The sequence below is a fragment of the Penicillium argentinense genome (genome assembly GCF_028826775.1).
Source record: "Penicillium argentinense strain IBT 30761 chromosome Unknown utg000010l_segment0_segment0, whole genome shotgun sequence".
In the NCBI taxonomy this organism is placed as follows: Eukaryota; Fungi; Ascomycota; class Eurotiomycetes; order Eurotiales; family Aspergillaceae; genus Penicillium; species Penicillium argentinense.
Genome location: NW_026622669.1, coordinates 3258689 through 3272324, shown reverse-complemented (window position 1 = coordinate 3272324; position 13636 = coordinate 3258689). Strand labels below are relative to the sequence as shown.

The window sequence follows — 13636 nt, the reverse complement described above, 5'->3', positions numbered from 1 at the left end:
GCCTTGAGTACCCTATGCCAGGAAAAGTCGGGCTTGCTGGGTTCTCTCAACATCAGAGAATAACCAGAGGGTATAGAGATACCACCGTGCCATTGCTTAACGATCTGGGATCATGGATAGCACCTACACCTTACGAGTGTAGTGTAGGTTACAATTGGCGCCTTTTTTTACATGACACCATCAATTACGGCGAGCAATAAGCGCAATCGACCAGGGGTTTGATCAAGTATTGCGGTAAGGTTGGGGAGGGTTTTCAGAAGACAACAGGATGCGGCTACAATGGTCTTCTATTGTGATTAGTAGTATGCCTAGTGGTTGTATGGCGCTACCACTGTGCCGTCTATAATCTGATAGTTTGGGCAATACCTTTGAGTGATCTATAGTTTGAGAGGATGTATAGATAGTTGTACCGGCGGTAGTCCACTATTGTGCTAGTAGTTGTCGGAGTATACTCTAGGGCAGTAGCATAACTACTAATAGTAGTATGTGGTGTAGTCGTATAGTGGAATGCTTCCCCGCCACGCCACCAAGGAACCGCCTGCAACGCCCCACATTAAAAAATGCGCCGCAACACTCTTTTCGTCGTCGCTGCCATTTGAGCTCGCAACACCAGTCATGGCCACACCAATCCTGCAGGCTCGCGCCGAGAAAACGGCCCAGCTGTATACCGACCCTCATAATCCATACCTCTATCTCGACCGGGCTCGCCTCTATGAACAGCTCGGTTTCCCCGATCTAGCGGCCGCCGATGCATACCGCGCGCTTTCACTTCTGGAGTCAGTTGTTGATCCAGACGGTTGCGAATTTCATGCGCAGAAGAAGGTCGACTCACCTGAAAACGATCAAGCCACAACATTCAAGAACGAGACGGAGCGCGAAGAGGAGGATGAGGATGAGGATGAAGACGACGAAGACAATGCCATAGTTCCGGTGACACAGGAAGAGTATGATGCCCTGATTGGCGATGTATACGCCATTCTGGTGCGCAATCTCGTTCTCTGCGGTTGCTATCGTGATGCGTATGAGTTTGGGGTGCGCGGGATTGGGCTGCTGGAGGCTGGCTCTGCGGCCACAACGGTGCTGAACGAACAGATGGAGCAGGTCAAGAAGATCTACCGGGCTCGCACAAAGTCAGAAGCAGAAGTCGAGCTGGGCTTGATTGACTCGGCTCTTCTCCCTGCCCAGGGCTATGCTCGCCGCGTCCTGTATCCCTGGAATGAGCATGAGCCAGACCGCTGCGCGCCGGAGGAATTGAAGTTCTTGAATGAGAGACTTGCGGACGTGGCGCCAAAATGTGAAGTGCGCGCCGTGGCTCTACCTGCGCTGCATGCTGGGGCCACTGATGAGGCCGAGGTTTCCGTCCAACTCGGTCTATTCGCCAAGGAGGATATCGCGGCCGATGAGATCATTCTACGGGAAAATTCGCTTTTGACGGCGACAAATCGCCTCCATGACGATCTGTGCGATGCCTGCAATGCTCCTCTCCCTGAGCTCTCCGCTGCAGAGCCACCTGTCGGATGTGAGGGTGGTTGCGCAGACACTATTTTCTGCAGTCAAGCGTGTCATGACACGGCTCAGCGCGTTTACCACGGTGCAATCTGTGGCCTGGAAGATGGTCTGGAGTCCATCGGGAAAGACATTCCCGATCCAAAAGACAAAGCCGATTACCTATACCTTTTGCTCCTCGGTCGGGCTTTGGCCATGTCCGCCACGCAGGACGTGGATGCACTGGAGCTTCCAGAAGTGAAATATATCTGGGGCGACTTCCACGATTTTGACATCAACTCAACTTCCACAGCGCAGAAGAATGACTCGGCCACCCTCCCGTTCTCATTCCAGCTCAATATCCTTCAACCGATGCGCTTCCTCGAAGAAATGGAGATCGACCCCTATGTGTCTCTGTCGCGGTACGATACCTGGGTGTTGAATACATTGTACGCCAAGTTCCGTGGTACTGCGTCTGGCCGTCTTTCGACTTGGGATGGCGGACCGGAATTGTGTGCGGTGCATCCGCTATGGTGCCTGGCGAATCACTCGTGTGATCCAAACGTACGCTGGGAATGGGGTGGTGAGATTACTTTCCGGGCACGACACGATGAAGAGACGGCGGTTTGGGTGCGAACTTACCCGGATGGGAAGATCGAAGCCAAGCCTCCAGCCAAGGGGGGTATTGCGAAGGACCAGGAGATCCTCAATCATTACTGTGATATTGGCTTGCCGGTCAAGGAGAGGAGAGAATGGGCATCTGGAGCCCTGGGTGGCCTGTGTCGCTGTGATAGATGTGTTTGGGAGGCGTTTGAGGTCTAAAAAGCCATGTCTTTTACATACTGCTATATATTAGAGAGTATCAAGTCCTACAATGTAGTGTAGATCAATGTTGTATTGTGAAGTGATGAGATACCCAGTAGATTGATTTATGGAAATATGACATATCAATGATGCATGGTATATGGAATTTTGCGCTGGATCAGCAGTACCTAAAAGCATAGAATAAAGATAAAGTACACCGTTTGAAATTTCCTTTCGTATGACCCAGCTCCGGTGCCCACCCAAACCACTAGAATTGAAGAAAAAAAGTTGTAGAACTAGCGCTAATATTCATCCAGCAACACGGATACTGCCTAAACGAGAGGGCCCCTTGACAGAATATCAAAACGCTCATGCATTCGATCAACGACGAGGCGGTGTTTGCGAGTAGCTTCTACCCCGAGACTCGTTTCTCCGCGGAGGAGGGCTGCGAGAGCGAGAAGCAGAGTCATTTCGTCCTCGAGGAGGTGGAGAACGGGAATCCGGCGTCCGTCGTACATTCTTGGAAGCTCGTCCCCGTCGAGGGGGAGTCACAGAGCGAGACACAGATCGCGAGTAGCTGCGGCCGCGGTGGCTAGTGGAAGCAGGTCCACGACGAGGGGGGGTCACGGAACGAGACAAAGATCTCGAGTAGCTGCGAGCACGTCGACTAGAGGGAGCTTGTCCGCGGCGCGGCGGTGTGACAGATCGAGACGGACTACGACTGGGAGTGCGTGAGTAGGAGCGTCCTCGAGACCGCGATCGAGACCGCGACCGATCAGACGGGCTTCGGGAACGGCTGTACGAAGCACGTCGACCACGACGAACCGGGGTCCGTGAGCGGGACCGGGAACGAGATGGAGTGTAGCTACGGCCCCGCGAAGACCGCGAGATGGAGCGGGAATAAGAACGGCTGCGATCCCTGGAAGGGGTGCGAGAGTAGGAGCGGGAGCGGGAGCGAGAATAGGAACGAGAAGAGCCGCTGTAGGACGAGTATGAGCCTGACGGGGAGCGTGAGGCACGGGCGGCTGGCAATGCTGGCACCGCCGGACGAGGAAGATTCTTGAGATGCTCGCGCATGTCCTCTGTCAACACACCCATGCCGATGCTGGTGAAATAATTGACAGAGAACCGGGTGTGTCGGGGGTTCTCTGTGGGGAATATACCCTCGAAGCTGGGTCGAAGGATTTCATCACGGAATCGAGCCTGCAAGTTGGGCAAGCCAAGGTGCTCTGACAAGTCCTGGAATAGAATTTTGATGAAGATACGGCTGCTCGAATTGGTTTCCTCCTCGTTCATGTGAATCACAGACAGAACGTGCCATCCGATGGCATCATTGCTGATCATGTGTCCGAAAAACCGTGCAATGTTACGCAACCGGTTTGCATCAAAGCGGTGAATAGTGTCATAGTAATTGGCAAAGGAAGCCTCGAACAGATCCGACCAGAGGCGGTTGATCTTAGCAAACCGTTCGCCGATCAGTCCGTAGAACTTGGAGTATGTCCGCTCTTGAGAGCAGCATTCGACGATCATCGATGGCAGCTCCGGCTCCAGGCCAGCTGGGAGGTTGATCTTCATCAATTTGTGGCAGCATTCTTCGAAGTCGATACTCGACATGATCGTGAGGTAGATCGTCCGGCGCAGGTTGACCAAGTCGGTGTTGGTCTGGTCCTTGATATCCATCTTCTGCTCCTCTGCATCCGATTCATCATCCGAGCTCTCATCCTCATTGTCGTCATCATCATCCCCGTCTTCCTCGTCGCTGTCCTCGCCCAAAATTTCACTCTTCAGCCTCCTGTATTCCTCCTCGGTCTTCTCCCACTCCGGATCATATTTGAAGATGTTGAGGGTGTCTTGCGTCTCGATTTGATCTTCCAGGGTGAGCTGGTGGGTGATCTGGTCTTCTTCTGGCACCAGATCGAGCTCATCCTTGATTGATGGGTTGTCCTTGTATCGATCCTTGCGCACCTGGAAGAGCACCTCGATCATGTATTGCACGCGCTTGTCGATACCGGCTTCATGCAGAATGCTCCGGAATTGGTCAAAGACGGCGTGCGCGATGGGCGCGTTCATTTCCTCCAAGTGCTGGCCAACTTCTCGAGTCAGTCCCACTGCGATTTCAACACTGTCATCGGTCGGCTTGTTGAGAAGAAGCAATAGGATCTGTGCAGCGAGCACCTCGTGCACAACCTGGTGGTTGCAAAGATGTGCAATAAATGTCGTGGACGAGATGCAGACGACTTTGTCATTTCGCCTGAACGCCTTCTTGAACTGAGTGACCAAGCGAGACAGCAACAATTCGCCCACCTGGGGCAGCTTCGTATTGACAATAGCGGCCATTGCGGCATAGATGGGGGTAAAGGGCAAACTGGCCGCCTGTGCCTTCATAATAGATCTGCAGAAGAGGCCCCGTCCTCGAGTGAGGTTTTCTCCGAATAGTTCGGGGACAATGAATTTGATGTTGGAAACGTTGACCTTGTTGACCAACCCATTGATCGACTTTTTCAATGCCTCCCATGCCATGCGCTGGTACTCCTTGCTGGATTTGTCCGTGATCTCGGCTTGCAGCGCGCGGAGGCGTGCCGGGGGAATATATGTGCCGCCCGATCGCATGGTCAGCAGCTTTTCGTATTCTGCTTTGGCCGCGGCCTGCTTCTGCTCTTGGGTCATGGGCTTGCGAGCGGCTTCCTCTTTCTCATATTGGCGCACCCGTTCCTCGAGCTGTCGCTCCCTCTCCGTTACGCGATCCGACTCCGGCTGGGGTATGTCGACATCGTCTCGGCGAGATTCGCCGGGGGGGACCGACGGCGATTCGGCGAGGGTGAGCGGGATGGAGGTGAACGTTTTCGAGATGCTGCGGTCGGAGAATCGGTGCCGGGGGGAGGAGTGGGCACACGAACCGCAGACTGCAAAATAACCGGGTCCGACATCTCGAAGACTCGGATGACTCCGGGGGTGCAGAGAAGAAGAGGGGAGGAGGGGAAGCACGAATGCGGTGGTTGCGAGAGTCGCCTTGGAAGCAATCCGCGATAAAAGCTCTAGCGCGTGGTCACGTGGCGGGAAGCCAGGGTGGAACGGGGAAGCTCCTGACAGCGCGACATCTGGGCCATTCACTCTCTTCTCTCGTGGGCCTTCAATACTCTCTTTCGGGCTTCTCTCTTCCTTTTCCAGCGACCATTCCTTTCACATAATGGTATTTTGTGCTCTCGTGATCTCCGGTGATTCCTCTGACTAATGCTTGGATAGCTGGGCCAACTCGTGGGTTCCGCCATGCTTTTGGCCGCCACCGCAATCTTTCTTTACTATACGGCCTGGACTCTGCTGATGGTTTGTGGACGATCTCGTTGATCTTGGAATCACTGCTAATCCGTCCGACAGCCCTTCGTCGACCCGGGCCACCCGCTCCATGACATCTTCCCTCCGCGCGTTTGGGCCATCCGCATCCCTGTTATCTTGACCCTCCTGGGATCCGCGGTGGTGGGCACCTTCATAGGCATCGTCATGATCAACAGCAACAAGAAGAAGGCGGCCAAGGCCAAGGCGGCGGCCAAAAAGAAGACTTAAGTGACGCGATGGTCTCCTTTCGAGGGGTAGCGACAGGTCGGACCTGGGGAGATCTACTACCACCGCCATCCTCTATGGATGGAACTATGCGAATCCGGCCCCACGGGCCCCTGTACCATCACCTTAACCGCAGTTATACTCGAGGCTGCTATCATCTCCGGACCACGACGCATCTTATCTAATCCAGAAAAAAAAAGTAAAAAAAAAAACCAGCTCTATTTCCTTGCTTCGGACCATTTGCCGAGGGACCTTGCGAACAGGCCGCCCCGGGGTATGATGTTATGCGGTAGACAGTTCGCGCTCAGACAAACTCCGGTTGGAATGCACTCATCGGGGTCGAGGTTGTAGACACGCAGCAAATGATGGTTCATGGAAGGGGCATCAGCATCCCCCGTGACCTCTCCACCCTGCGACGTCCAGAACAAAAGACGGCTATGGTCGGAATCCCATTGTTTGGATCAGCTGTTCCACGGGCGACGGGGTGGCCATCTTAGCTAAGCCTTTGTTCTGTCTTGAGGATTACGGGACCCTTGGTCAGTAGGTACGGGGGATACCTGGTAGTACTCGTAGGCACTCTTAGTACTGCTCGTAGTGTAGTCAAGTGGGGAAGGCAGCTGCGCCGGAGAATGACGGGGTCAGCCGTGACGTTGGGGATCTCTGACTCAGGTACCGCGCCCCTCCCCCCTCTTCTTATCTTCTGCGAACCGATCGTTCTTGCATACCTCCAACTCCGTCTCTGATCTGACTGTCCTACCGCCGCCTTCTTCATTGTACCCGCTGGACCTGTCTGTGCCAGCGTGTGCTTGACCCCTCGACCTCGCGCCTATCGGCCTTATCACCAGCTTCCCCGCGTATCGACGAGCGACTCCGCTCGCCGGTACGTCGATCGTCAACAACCCCAGTTGATTTATCGCCCTCGTGGAACGACGCCATTTTCGAGGTATGTACCGAGGTCGTGTAGCCACGATAGCGCATCCTCCTCAGATGCTCGCACCAGGATACTGGACTGATGTAACCATTCGTTCCCAGATTTTGCCCCCACCGCAGTAGTTCCCTCGTCGCCTCCCTCGCTCGGTACCCCTCAAGCAGGCGATTCGGTCTCTCCCCCGTTCTCAGACCTTTTCAAGGGTCTTGGGAGCGGTCCAAAGTGCTCTTGGTTTCCCTACTGCCTCGTCGAGGCATCCTCTAGGTGAATGCCCCCGGCAGCGGCTGACGACTTCAATCGCCAGTACAGCCGGTCTTTAGAAGACGACACTCCGTTCAACACGGATCTGGCTCGCCCACCCCAGGAGCATGAACCAAGTGGAAAGAGTAAGAAGAAGAAAAACAAAAAGGCCAAGGCGGCCAAGGCTGTGACGGAATCGCCGTCGGAAGATTTGTATGTATCGCATCCCTCCTCCTTTTCATTCCACTGGAGACTCCGTTGTTGAACGGCCTGTTCAGATTACCAACTCCCGCCGCCGCCCCAGTTGAGCCATCATCTTGCCCTGATCCTACCTTGGACCACGATGTTCGCCCTACCGTTGCCTCGCCCATGTTGGATGCACTTGGCTCAATCGATGGAACACCAGAGAACGACGTCGTGACTCGTACAGACACCTGGGCTCAGGCAGTTCCGTACGGCAAAAGCCCTCCTACTGATCTGATGGATGGAGACCTGCCGCAAGAGTCACCGGTCAATTTTCCAACAATCCAAGAGCGAGGTGGTTTCAGTAGTCAACCTTCTTCGGCATCGCCGCCGACGCGCATCCGGCCTTTCAGCTATGGCAGTGGCTACAGAAGTAGCATTCAATCCCGACAGCAATCGGTGGATCGACGCAAGAGCCAGTCGTACGGTAGTCCGATGGGCAACCTCGCACCTCCTCCCCATATGCCCCAGGCCCATTTCTACGGAGCACCCGACATTGACCTGGGTACTCAACCCCGCCCTCCGTCCGACTGTGCGTATTCATACTGCGGCTTTGATACACTGCCGAGCTTTGCGGTGAAATCGCCCCGAGCAGGGATTAATGTACTAGTTGTGGGTTCCGACGCCACTGTCGAAGTTCACGCTATCGAGGACCGCCGGGCCCGTCTGGTCGGGCTGATCACTGGTCTCGGTGGCAGGGTCCTCGAAGCAAAGATCTTGGCCGGTCAATCTTCCAATGATTCTAACGTCGCGTCCCAACCCCATATAGCGATTACGACCCACGGCCCAATCCCTCCAAACGAAGAAGAGGCGCTTGGGTCCCCGGCGGGATCGGATATCCATGAAGTCCCTTCCTCAATGGTACGAGGTCGCTCCGGCGACAGACGTCTTGACACTCCATTCTATCAGACCAAGGTTCAAGTGTTTTCTCTCCGGTCCGGGGCACTCCTTGCCACGCTTTTTGCAAGCAAGCCTGTCCCCTCATTGGATAACATTCCAGGCCAACCATCGTTTGCTCCCTCGCCAGTTGGTAGCTTGAGACTCTTCGCTACCGGGAGCCATGTGATTATTGCTTCCGGGATTAGTGGAGAAGTCTATGTCTTTAGACAGACTTCAGCGGACACCTATCAATGCCTGGGCAAGACCTGGACCAATGTCCATGCCGGAGAAGCTCGACGATATTCCACCTCTTCAAGCTCCACTGATCCTGATGGGTCTCACAATGATTCCCTGCGTACTGCGGCTTTGGAAAGACCCATCGTGGCGGTACAGGGAAGATGGTTAGCAATTGTGCCTCCTTCGACGTCTTATAGGGGATCGGTTCAGGGATTTGTACCCCCCAACATAATACATGAAAAAGCTCAAGGACTGGAAACTCGGAGTCCACCTTCCATGTCTTCAGTGAATTGTGCTACCGACGTGGGTGAAGGAGAGAGCTTTCTCAACAAGGTGGCTCGAGGTGTAACGCAGGAGCTAGTTAAAGGTGCCCGCTGGATGGGCGACCAGGGCCTTCAAGCATGGAACAATTATTGGAACAGCCAACAGCCCCCCGGAATGCCACCACCTCCACGGCCTAGCCGGACTCCCGAAATTCCATCTCAGGGATACGGAGTATTTCCCCCAACCCACGCTCAGGATACTCAGATATCCTCATCACCTGAACCTGACGCGGTTTCGATCATCGATCTCAAACGCTTCGACGATGGAATGGATTCAAGGACTGCATCGCTTAATCCTGTGGCTACCTTTCAAGTTCCCAACGGTTGCAGCTTTCTTTCGCTGTCTCCGAATGGGTTGATGCTCTTCACGGGCAGTAAGAAAGGCGACGTACAATATGTCTGGGATCTCATGCAGCTCAAACATTGCCGAGCAATGGCCTTCATGACTGACGACCATACTGCTCATAGCCCGAATGTGCGTCAGGTGGCGAGGTACGCGCGCTTAACTACATCCAGTATTGTGGATGTGATTTGGACACCACCCATTGGTGACAAGCTAGCCATCATAACCAGAAAGGGCACAGTCCATGTTTTTGACTTACTTCAAAGCGCTTTTCAATGGCCTCCTTTCCGGCGAGCTCGGTCTGTGGTGCAAAGGTCCCCGGCCCTCGGCCCGGCGAGTGATGATATGTCTTCGCAGACAAACCCTAGTAATCCCCTGTCGGCTGCCATGAAGCTCGTCGGCGGCAAGACGCAGCCTTTTTTCTCCGCAGTCAGAGGCCGCGTCCCTTCGTCCGGCGCTTCTTTCCCCAATATGAGTGGATTTGCACTGTCAAGTGCAGCCAGCATCAAAGGCGGAAAAGTCGTGGCAGCTGGTCTCGGTAAATCTATGGGTGCCGCTGCAACGGGAACCGTGCACACTCTTCGGCATGTTGGCGAAAATCGGCTTCATCTGGCTGGCCTTGCTCATGATCCGGCGCCGTCTCGGGTCATGTGGATATGTGGCAAGGGTCTCATCTCCCTGGGAGTGATAGATGAGGGTGTGTTCAAGTTGTATCGACTGAAAAAGGGTCCCAGTGGTCATAAAACCCGCCAGTCGCACTCTGTGATCGGCGGCAAGGAAAGCCAGTTCAAGCTTCCTGCCAAATTACAGAACAGTTGTGGGTCGGCTCCGGTATTGAAGTACGATCCGGACCTTGTGGTTCAGGCTTCGCTTCTTCTACCATCAGCCAACTCCCAGGCACCTAGCACTACAAAGCCCTTCTGCCAGCCTTTGTCCCAGGCCGAGATTGAGACGAATACGCCCTATCAGCCTTTCCATACGGACCAGCGCGTCGGTTTGCATGTATTTCAAATGGGGAACAATTCTTCCGTTTCTACCGGCCAGTGGGTGTTTGGAGATGACATCCCGACCACCAAGGTACATGTACGGTCGTACAGCAATAGTGGCGATGACAACGCGGATGACGAAGACGATAACGCCGCGATTCATGGCCATTCTCTTGGGGCTGGCGGTGATATGGAAAACTTGATTACTCTTGGCAACAGCACCGGTAACATGGAAGAAGTTCTCATCACCACCCGTCGAAAGAAGAGGCACTCGGCTCCCTTGAAAGCCGATGACGGGTTTTTCGAGGATGACTGCGAAGTTCTCGACTTTGCCCGGGATCGGGTCTGATCTTCAATTATTTTTTTCTGGTCCTTTTCTTATTCTCGTCCTATTTCAGATAACACAATGATTTAGATTCTGTGCTCACGCTTGGAGGCGTTTAAGACCTGCACCCCGTTTTTGTTTCGCCGGTTTCGGTGATATCTACGAAATTGCATCAGACGTGTCTTCCTCGATGGGAATACTCTGGCGTTAACTGCCTCCTTACCAAGTTATGACATCGTCTCAGTTGGTTTTAAATTTTTTTTTTTTTTTTTTTTTCCCTTGCGGTTCCAGCAGTTTTTGATTCGCCGTTACTCACAGAAACTCCAATACCCCCAACCCTGTACCGATGATTTCGCATTTTTGATAGATGGAGGGCTTTGTGCTTTAACTTCTAGGTGCTTGTTACGTGCGACTTTTCTTTTTGTCCGCCGTTTGATACAGTTTTTGTTTTCTTTGGACATTTGTTATCGTTCACGATTCACTCGTTGCCACGGAGAGGAACCAAGTGAGACTTTGAGACTTTGCCCATCACTCTTTCTGGGCTCCAGCACCCTACCTTAGGGTACTAGCTAGGAATCACAATACATACGGAGTCCCTACAGACTCGGCAATATGAACATAGTTACGTTGCAGACCTACACCGGTAGTGTCTTGGTTCGTTCTGCATTTCAACTCTTTACTTTTTTTTATACACGCGAGGCCGAAATCAGCTCCATCTCTTCCTCCCACCACCCACGAAAGATCCTCAATCTCTCCGTCCGCTCCTGGGCCATCTTTCTTCCCGTCTCCGTCTTCATCATTCCTTCCAGAAGCTCCAACTTCTCGCCAAAATGCTCAATGGAGTTATTCATCTCCCACTTTCCATCCACAAGAAACTTCGTCCCCTGGGCACCTAGGAAAGTAAAAGTGCGGCCAATACCAATCGCCCCAATTGCATCCAGACGATCTGCATCCTGCACAATGGCCAACTCGATAAGCCTTTCGTTATCGATCAATTGCCGGATAGCAGATGGATTCTTGGTCTCGGTTGAATACGAGACATGCGACACAACCGTCTGTACTTTTGACGCAAGATTCACCGGGGCACCATGCTTGACAAGAGCATGCCGCACCATTGTAGTCGGCTCGAGCGTTTCGTTCTCACCTTCTGCTGTGAGTGTATGCAGGTATTTCCGATCCCCAATGTCGTGGAGCAAGGCTGCGAGCTTGACCACCGCACCATCGTAGTCGGTGTTGGGGTGGAGTGCACGCTCAGCATCAAGAATGATATTGGCTAGAGCCACAACTCGGTGAACATGTGCCGGGTTATGCGATGGATCATGACCAGACATGCAGGTGTTGACAAAGGTCAACATCGACTCGTAAAGCGCTTGGAATTGGGGGGTGGTGTCGTGCATGGTTGACGCGATCGGTCCCAGTCAGCTTCCAAGTAACCTTGTTCTTTTAATTTTTATGTTTTTGTGGACTATCACGAAGCACGTTAAATTGAACCGTCGGAGTATTCAGGATTCCTGCAGGGACATCGACTTACTGGTAATCTCAATAATATCGATCCAATCAGTTGGGGTCAGTGCAGAGAAACAAACATCGCAGAACTTTCCGCGGCGCGTTCGGCGGTGAAGCTCGCTGCAACCCTCCCCTTTTCCCCTGCATGCAAGCCGGTCCGGTTCAACACTCGACAATTCATTTCCCCTGCTCCTTGCAGTCCAACCTAACTGCATGCGGGGAACTGCCCACTGTGGGGCTCGATCTGCAGGGTGCGACAGCTGGAGCCCGATCGACGCGTCGCTTCCTGGATTTAAAGCTGGAAAAATGTATGCTCAAGTCTAAACACATAGTGGTTGTCAACTGTTGCGGTTGGCTTAAGGTGCTTGGAAGTAGCGTAAGTTGGTGTATGCGGGTTAGAAGCTGGTTCCAGTTGGTATCCTATAAGCTGATGTAGTTAGTACATAAACGTCTGGCTCAGTGCCGATTCTTGTCTGGGACCATCAGGGAAGTGGATCTCTAGGACGGAGACGGTCGCCAGGCTGAGATCAGGTCGATATTAGTGGGTGACCGAGCGATGGGACCAGGAAGAACGGAGTGTGTCGGATGGGGTTTTAATAAACAGCGCATTGAACACGGCGGAGACGACACTAATTCAGGGCATACAAATTGTATGGCAGACCAATACGACAGTACGTGATCATACAGAATTACATAGGAGGTTTCCATGAGAAAATGCTGTTCATTCATTCGCCGCAGGGTCATAAATCAGGTATCAAAAAAGGTATCACACAGGCGAAAGGAAACTAAGGCATCATATGGGGAACAGATCCCCCAGACGAGCATCTCGAAGATTAAGAAATGTCGATTGCAGACCCTGTTTGACACATTTAGAGAGCGAAGGCGGCGAGAACGAGACCGAAGAGACCGGCGCCAGAGGCACCCAACTTGGCGTTGGCGGCGTTGCTGGTGTTGGCAGCTCCAGTCTCGGTGGTGCCGCTGGCGGAACCGCTGGCAGTGCCGGTGCCCTTGGAGGCTAGAAAGGAGTAAATTAGCCAGGAAGGGGGGCATCGCTGGGGGATTTGGTGGAGTATACATACAGTTACCAGAGTCGTTGCTCGAATCAGAGCCGGTTTGGGTAGCCTCGCTGCCCGAAGCAGTAGCGGCGGTGCCGGCGGTGCCAGTCGCGGTGGTGCCATCGATGGGGAAGTAGTGAGAGCTGAAGCAGGCCTGCTGGCAGTCGGAGTACTTCTTAGTGTCCTCGGGCGTGCCAGTGCCCTGGGGGCACTTGGAGACACATTCGTTCGTGTCGTTGGCCTGGCTGTCGCTGGGGCAGGGCACCTTGTAGCACTTGGCAGTGCAGCAAATGTCCTTGGCGGCGCCTGAAAGAATCCAGTCAGTATGTCCGCACCGGTGAGAGGACGGTGGTCGAGGATGGGTGATCACATACAGTTCTTGGCGCACTCAACCTCAGCGCTGGTGGTGGTGGTCACCTTGTCGGCCGTTGTGGTGGTCTCGGCCGCCACGAGGGCCAGCAGAGCAGAAACGGCGAGGATGTTGAGCTTCATGGTGAATTAAAATCGCGAGAAGTCTTGGGAGAATGCAGAATTGAAACGGAAGTGAAGAAGGGAAGAAGGTAGCGACGGTGGCTAACGAACGGCGGGGATGGGGGAAAAAAGAAAGGGAAGAAGGCGCGCGGCGAGTCTTAAATACAAACCGTCCTCGCGGCATGTTTGGCCTTCTGCTTTCTCCTCACGGCCTGCTCCCGTCCCGCCCAAAAGAGACCCCCAGCGACACAAA

At 53.6% G+C, this 13636-nt stretch overlaps 7 protein-coding genes across 7 annotated transcripts; 4 read left to right on the top strand and 3 right to left on the bottom strand.

Annotated features, from left to right (window-relative positions):
• Nucleotides 1-615: 615 nt before the first annotated feature.
• Nucleotides 616-2307, top strand: N7532_010897 (putative MYND domain protein; the record flags this gene model as incomplete). Its single annotated transcript, XM_056623388.1, has 1 exon — nt 616-2307. One exon carries the CDS (start codon nt 616-618, stop codon nt 2305-2307), a length of 1692 nt encoding a protein of 563 aa, XP_056470804.1.
• Nucleotides 2308-2660: 353 nt separating this feature from the next.
• N7532_010896 (uncharacterized protein) lies at nt 2661-2885 on the top strand (the record flags this gene model as incomplete). Its single annotated transcript, XM_056623387.1, has 1 exon — nt 2661-2885. One exon carries the CDS (start codon nt 2661-2663, stop codon nt 2883-2885), a length of 225 nt encoding a protein of 74 aa, XP_056470803.1.
• Nucleotides 2886-2912: 27 nt separating this feature from the next.
• Nucleotides 2913-5216, bottom strand: N7532_010895 (pre-mRNA-splicing factor CWC22; the record flags this gene model as incomplete). The annotated part of the gene is made up of 3 exons (XM_056623386.1): nt 2913-3268; nt 3309-5140; nt 5194-5216. The coding sequence occupies 3 exons, from the start codon at nt 5214-5216 to the stop codon at nt 2913-2915; spliced, it is 2211 nt and encodes a 736-aa protein (XP_056470802.1).
• A 260-nt stretch (nt 5217-5476) lies between these two features.
• On the top strand, nt 5477-5850 carry N7532_010894 (dolichol phosphate-mannose biosynthesis regulatory protein; the record flags this gene model as incomplete). The annotated part of the gene is made up of 3 exons (XM_056623385.1): nt 5477-5479; nt 5533-5613; nt 5665-5850. The coding sequence occupies 3 exons, from the start codon at nt 5477-5479 to the stop codon at nt 5848-5850; spliced, it is 270 nt and encodes an 89-aa protein (XP_056470801.1).
• A 1193-nt stretch (nt 5851-7043) lies between these two features.
• N7532_010893 (uncharacterized protein) lies at nt 7044-10375 on the top strand (the record flags this gene model as incomplete). Its single annotated transcript, XM_056623384.1, has 2 exons — nt 7044-7228; nt 7294-10375. 2 exons carry the CDS (start codon nt 7044-7046, stop codon nt 10373-10375), a joined length of 3267 nt encoding a protein of 1088 aa, XP_056470800.1.
• Nucleotides 10376-11037: 662 nt separating this feature from the next.
• Nucleotides 11038-11748, bottom strand: N7532_010892 (HD domain-containing protein; the record flags this gene model as incomplete). Its single annotated transcript, XM_056623383.1, has 1 exon — nt 11038-11748. One exon carries the CDS (start codon nt 11746-11748, stop codon nt 11038-11040), a length of 711 nt encoding a protein of 236 aa, XP_056470799.1.
• A 978-nt stretch (nt 11749-12726) lies between these two features.
• On the bottom strand, nt 12727-13404 carry N7532_010891 (uncharacterized protein; the record flags this gene model as incomplete). The annotated part of the gene is made up of 3 exons (XM_056623382.1): nt 12727-12872; nt 12937-13218; nt 13287-13404. 3 exons carry the CDS (start codon nt 13402-13404, stop codon nt 12727-12729), a joined length of 546 nt encoding a protein of 181 aa, XP_056470798.1.
• Between the last annotated feature and the right edge of the window lie 232 nt (nt 13405-13636).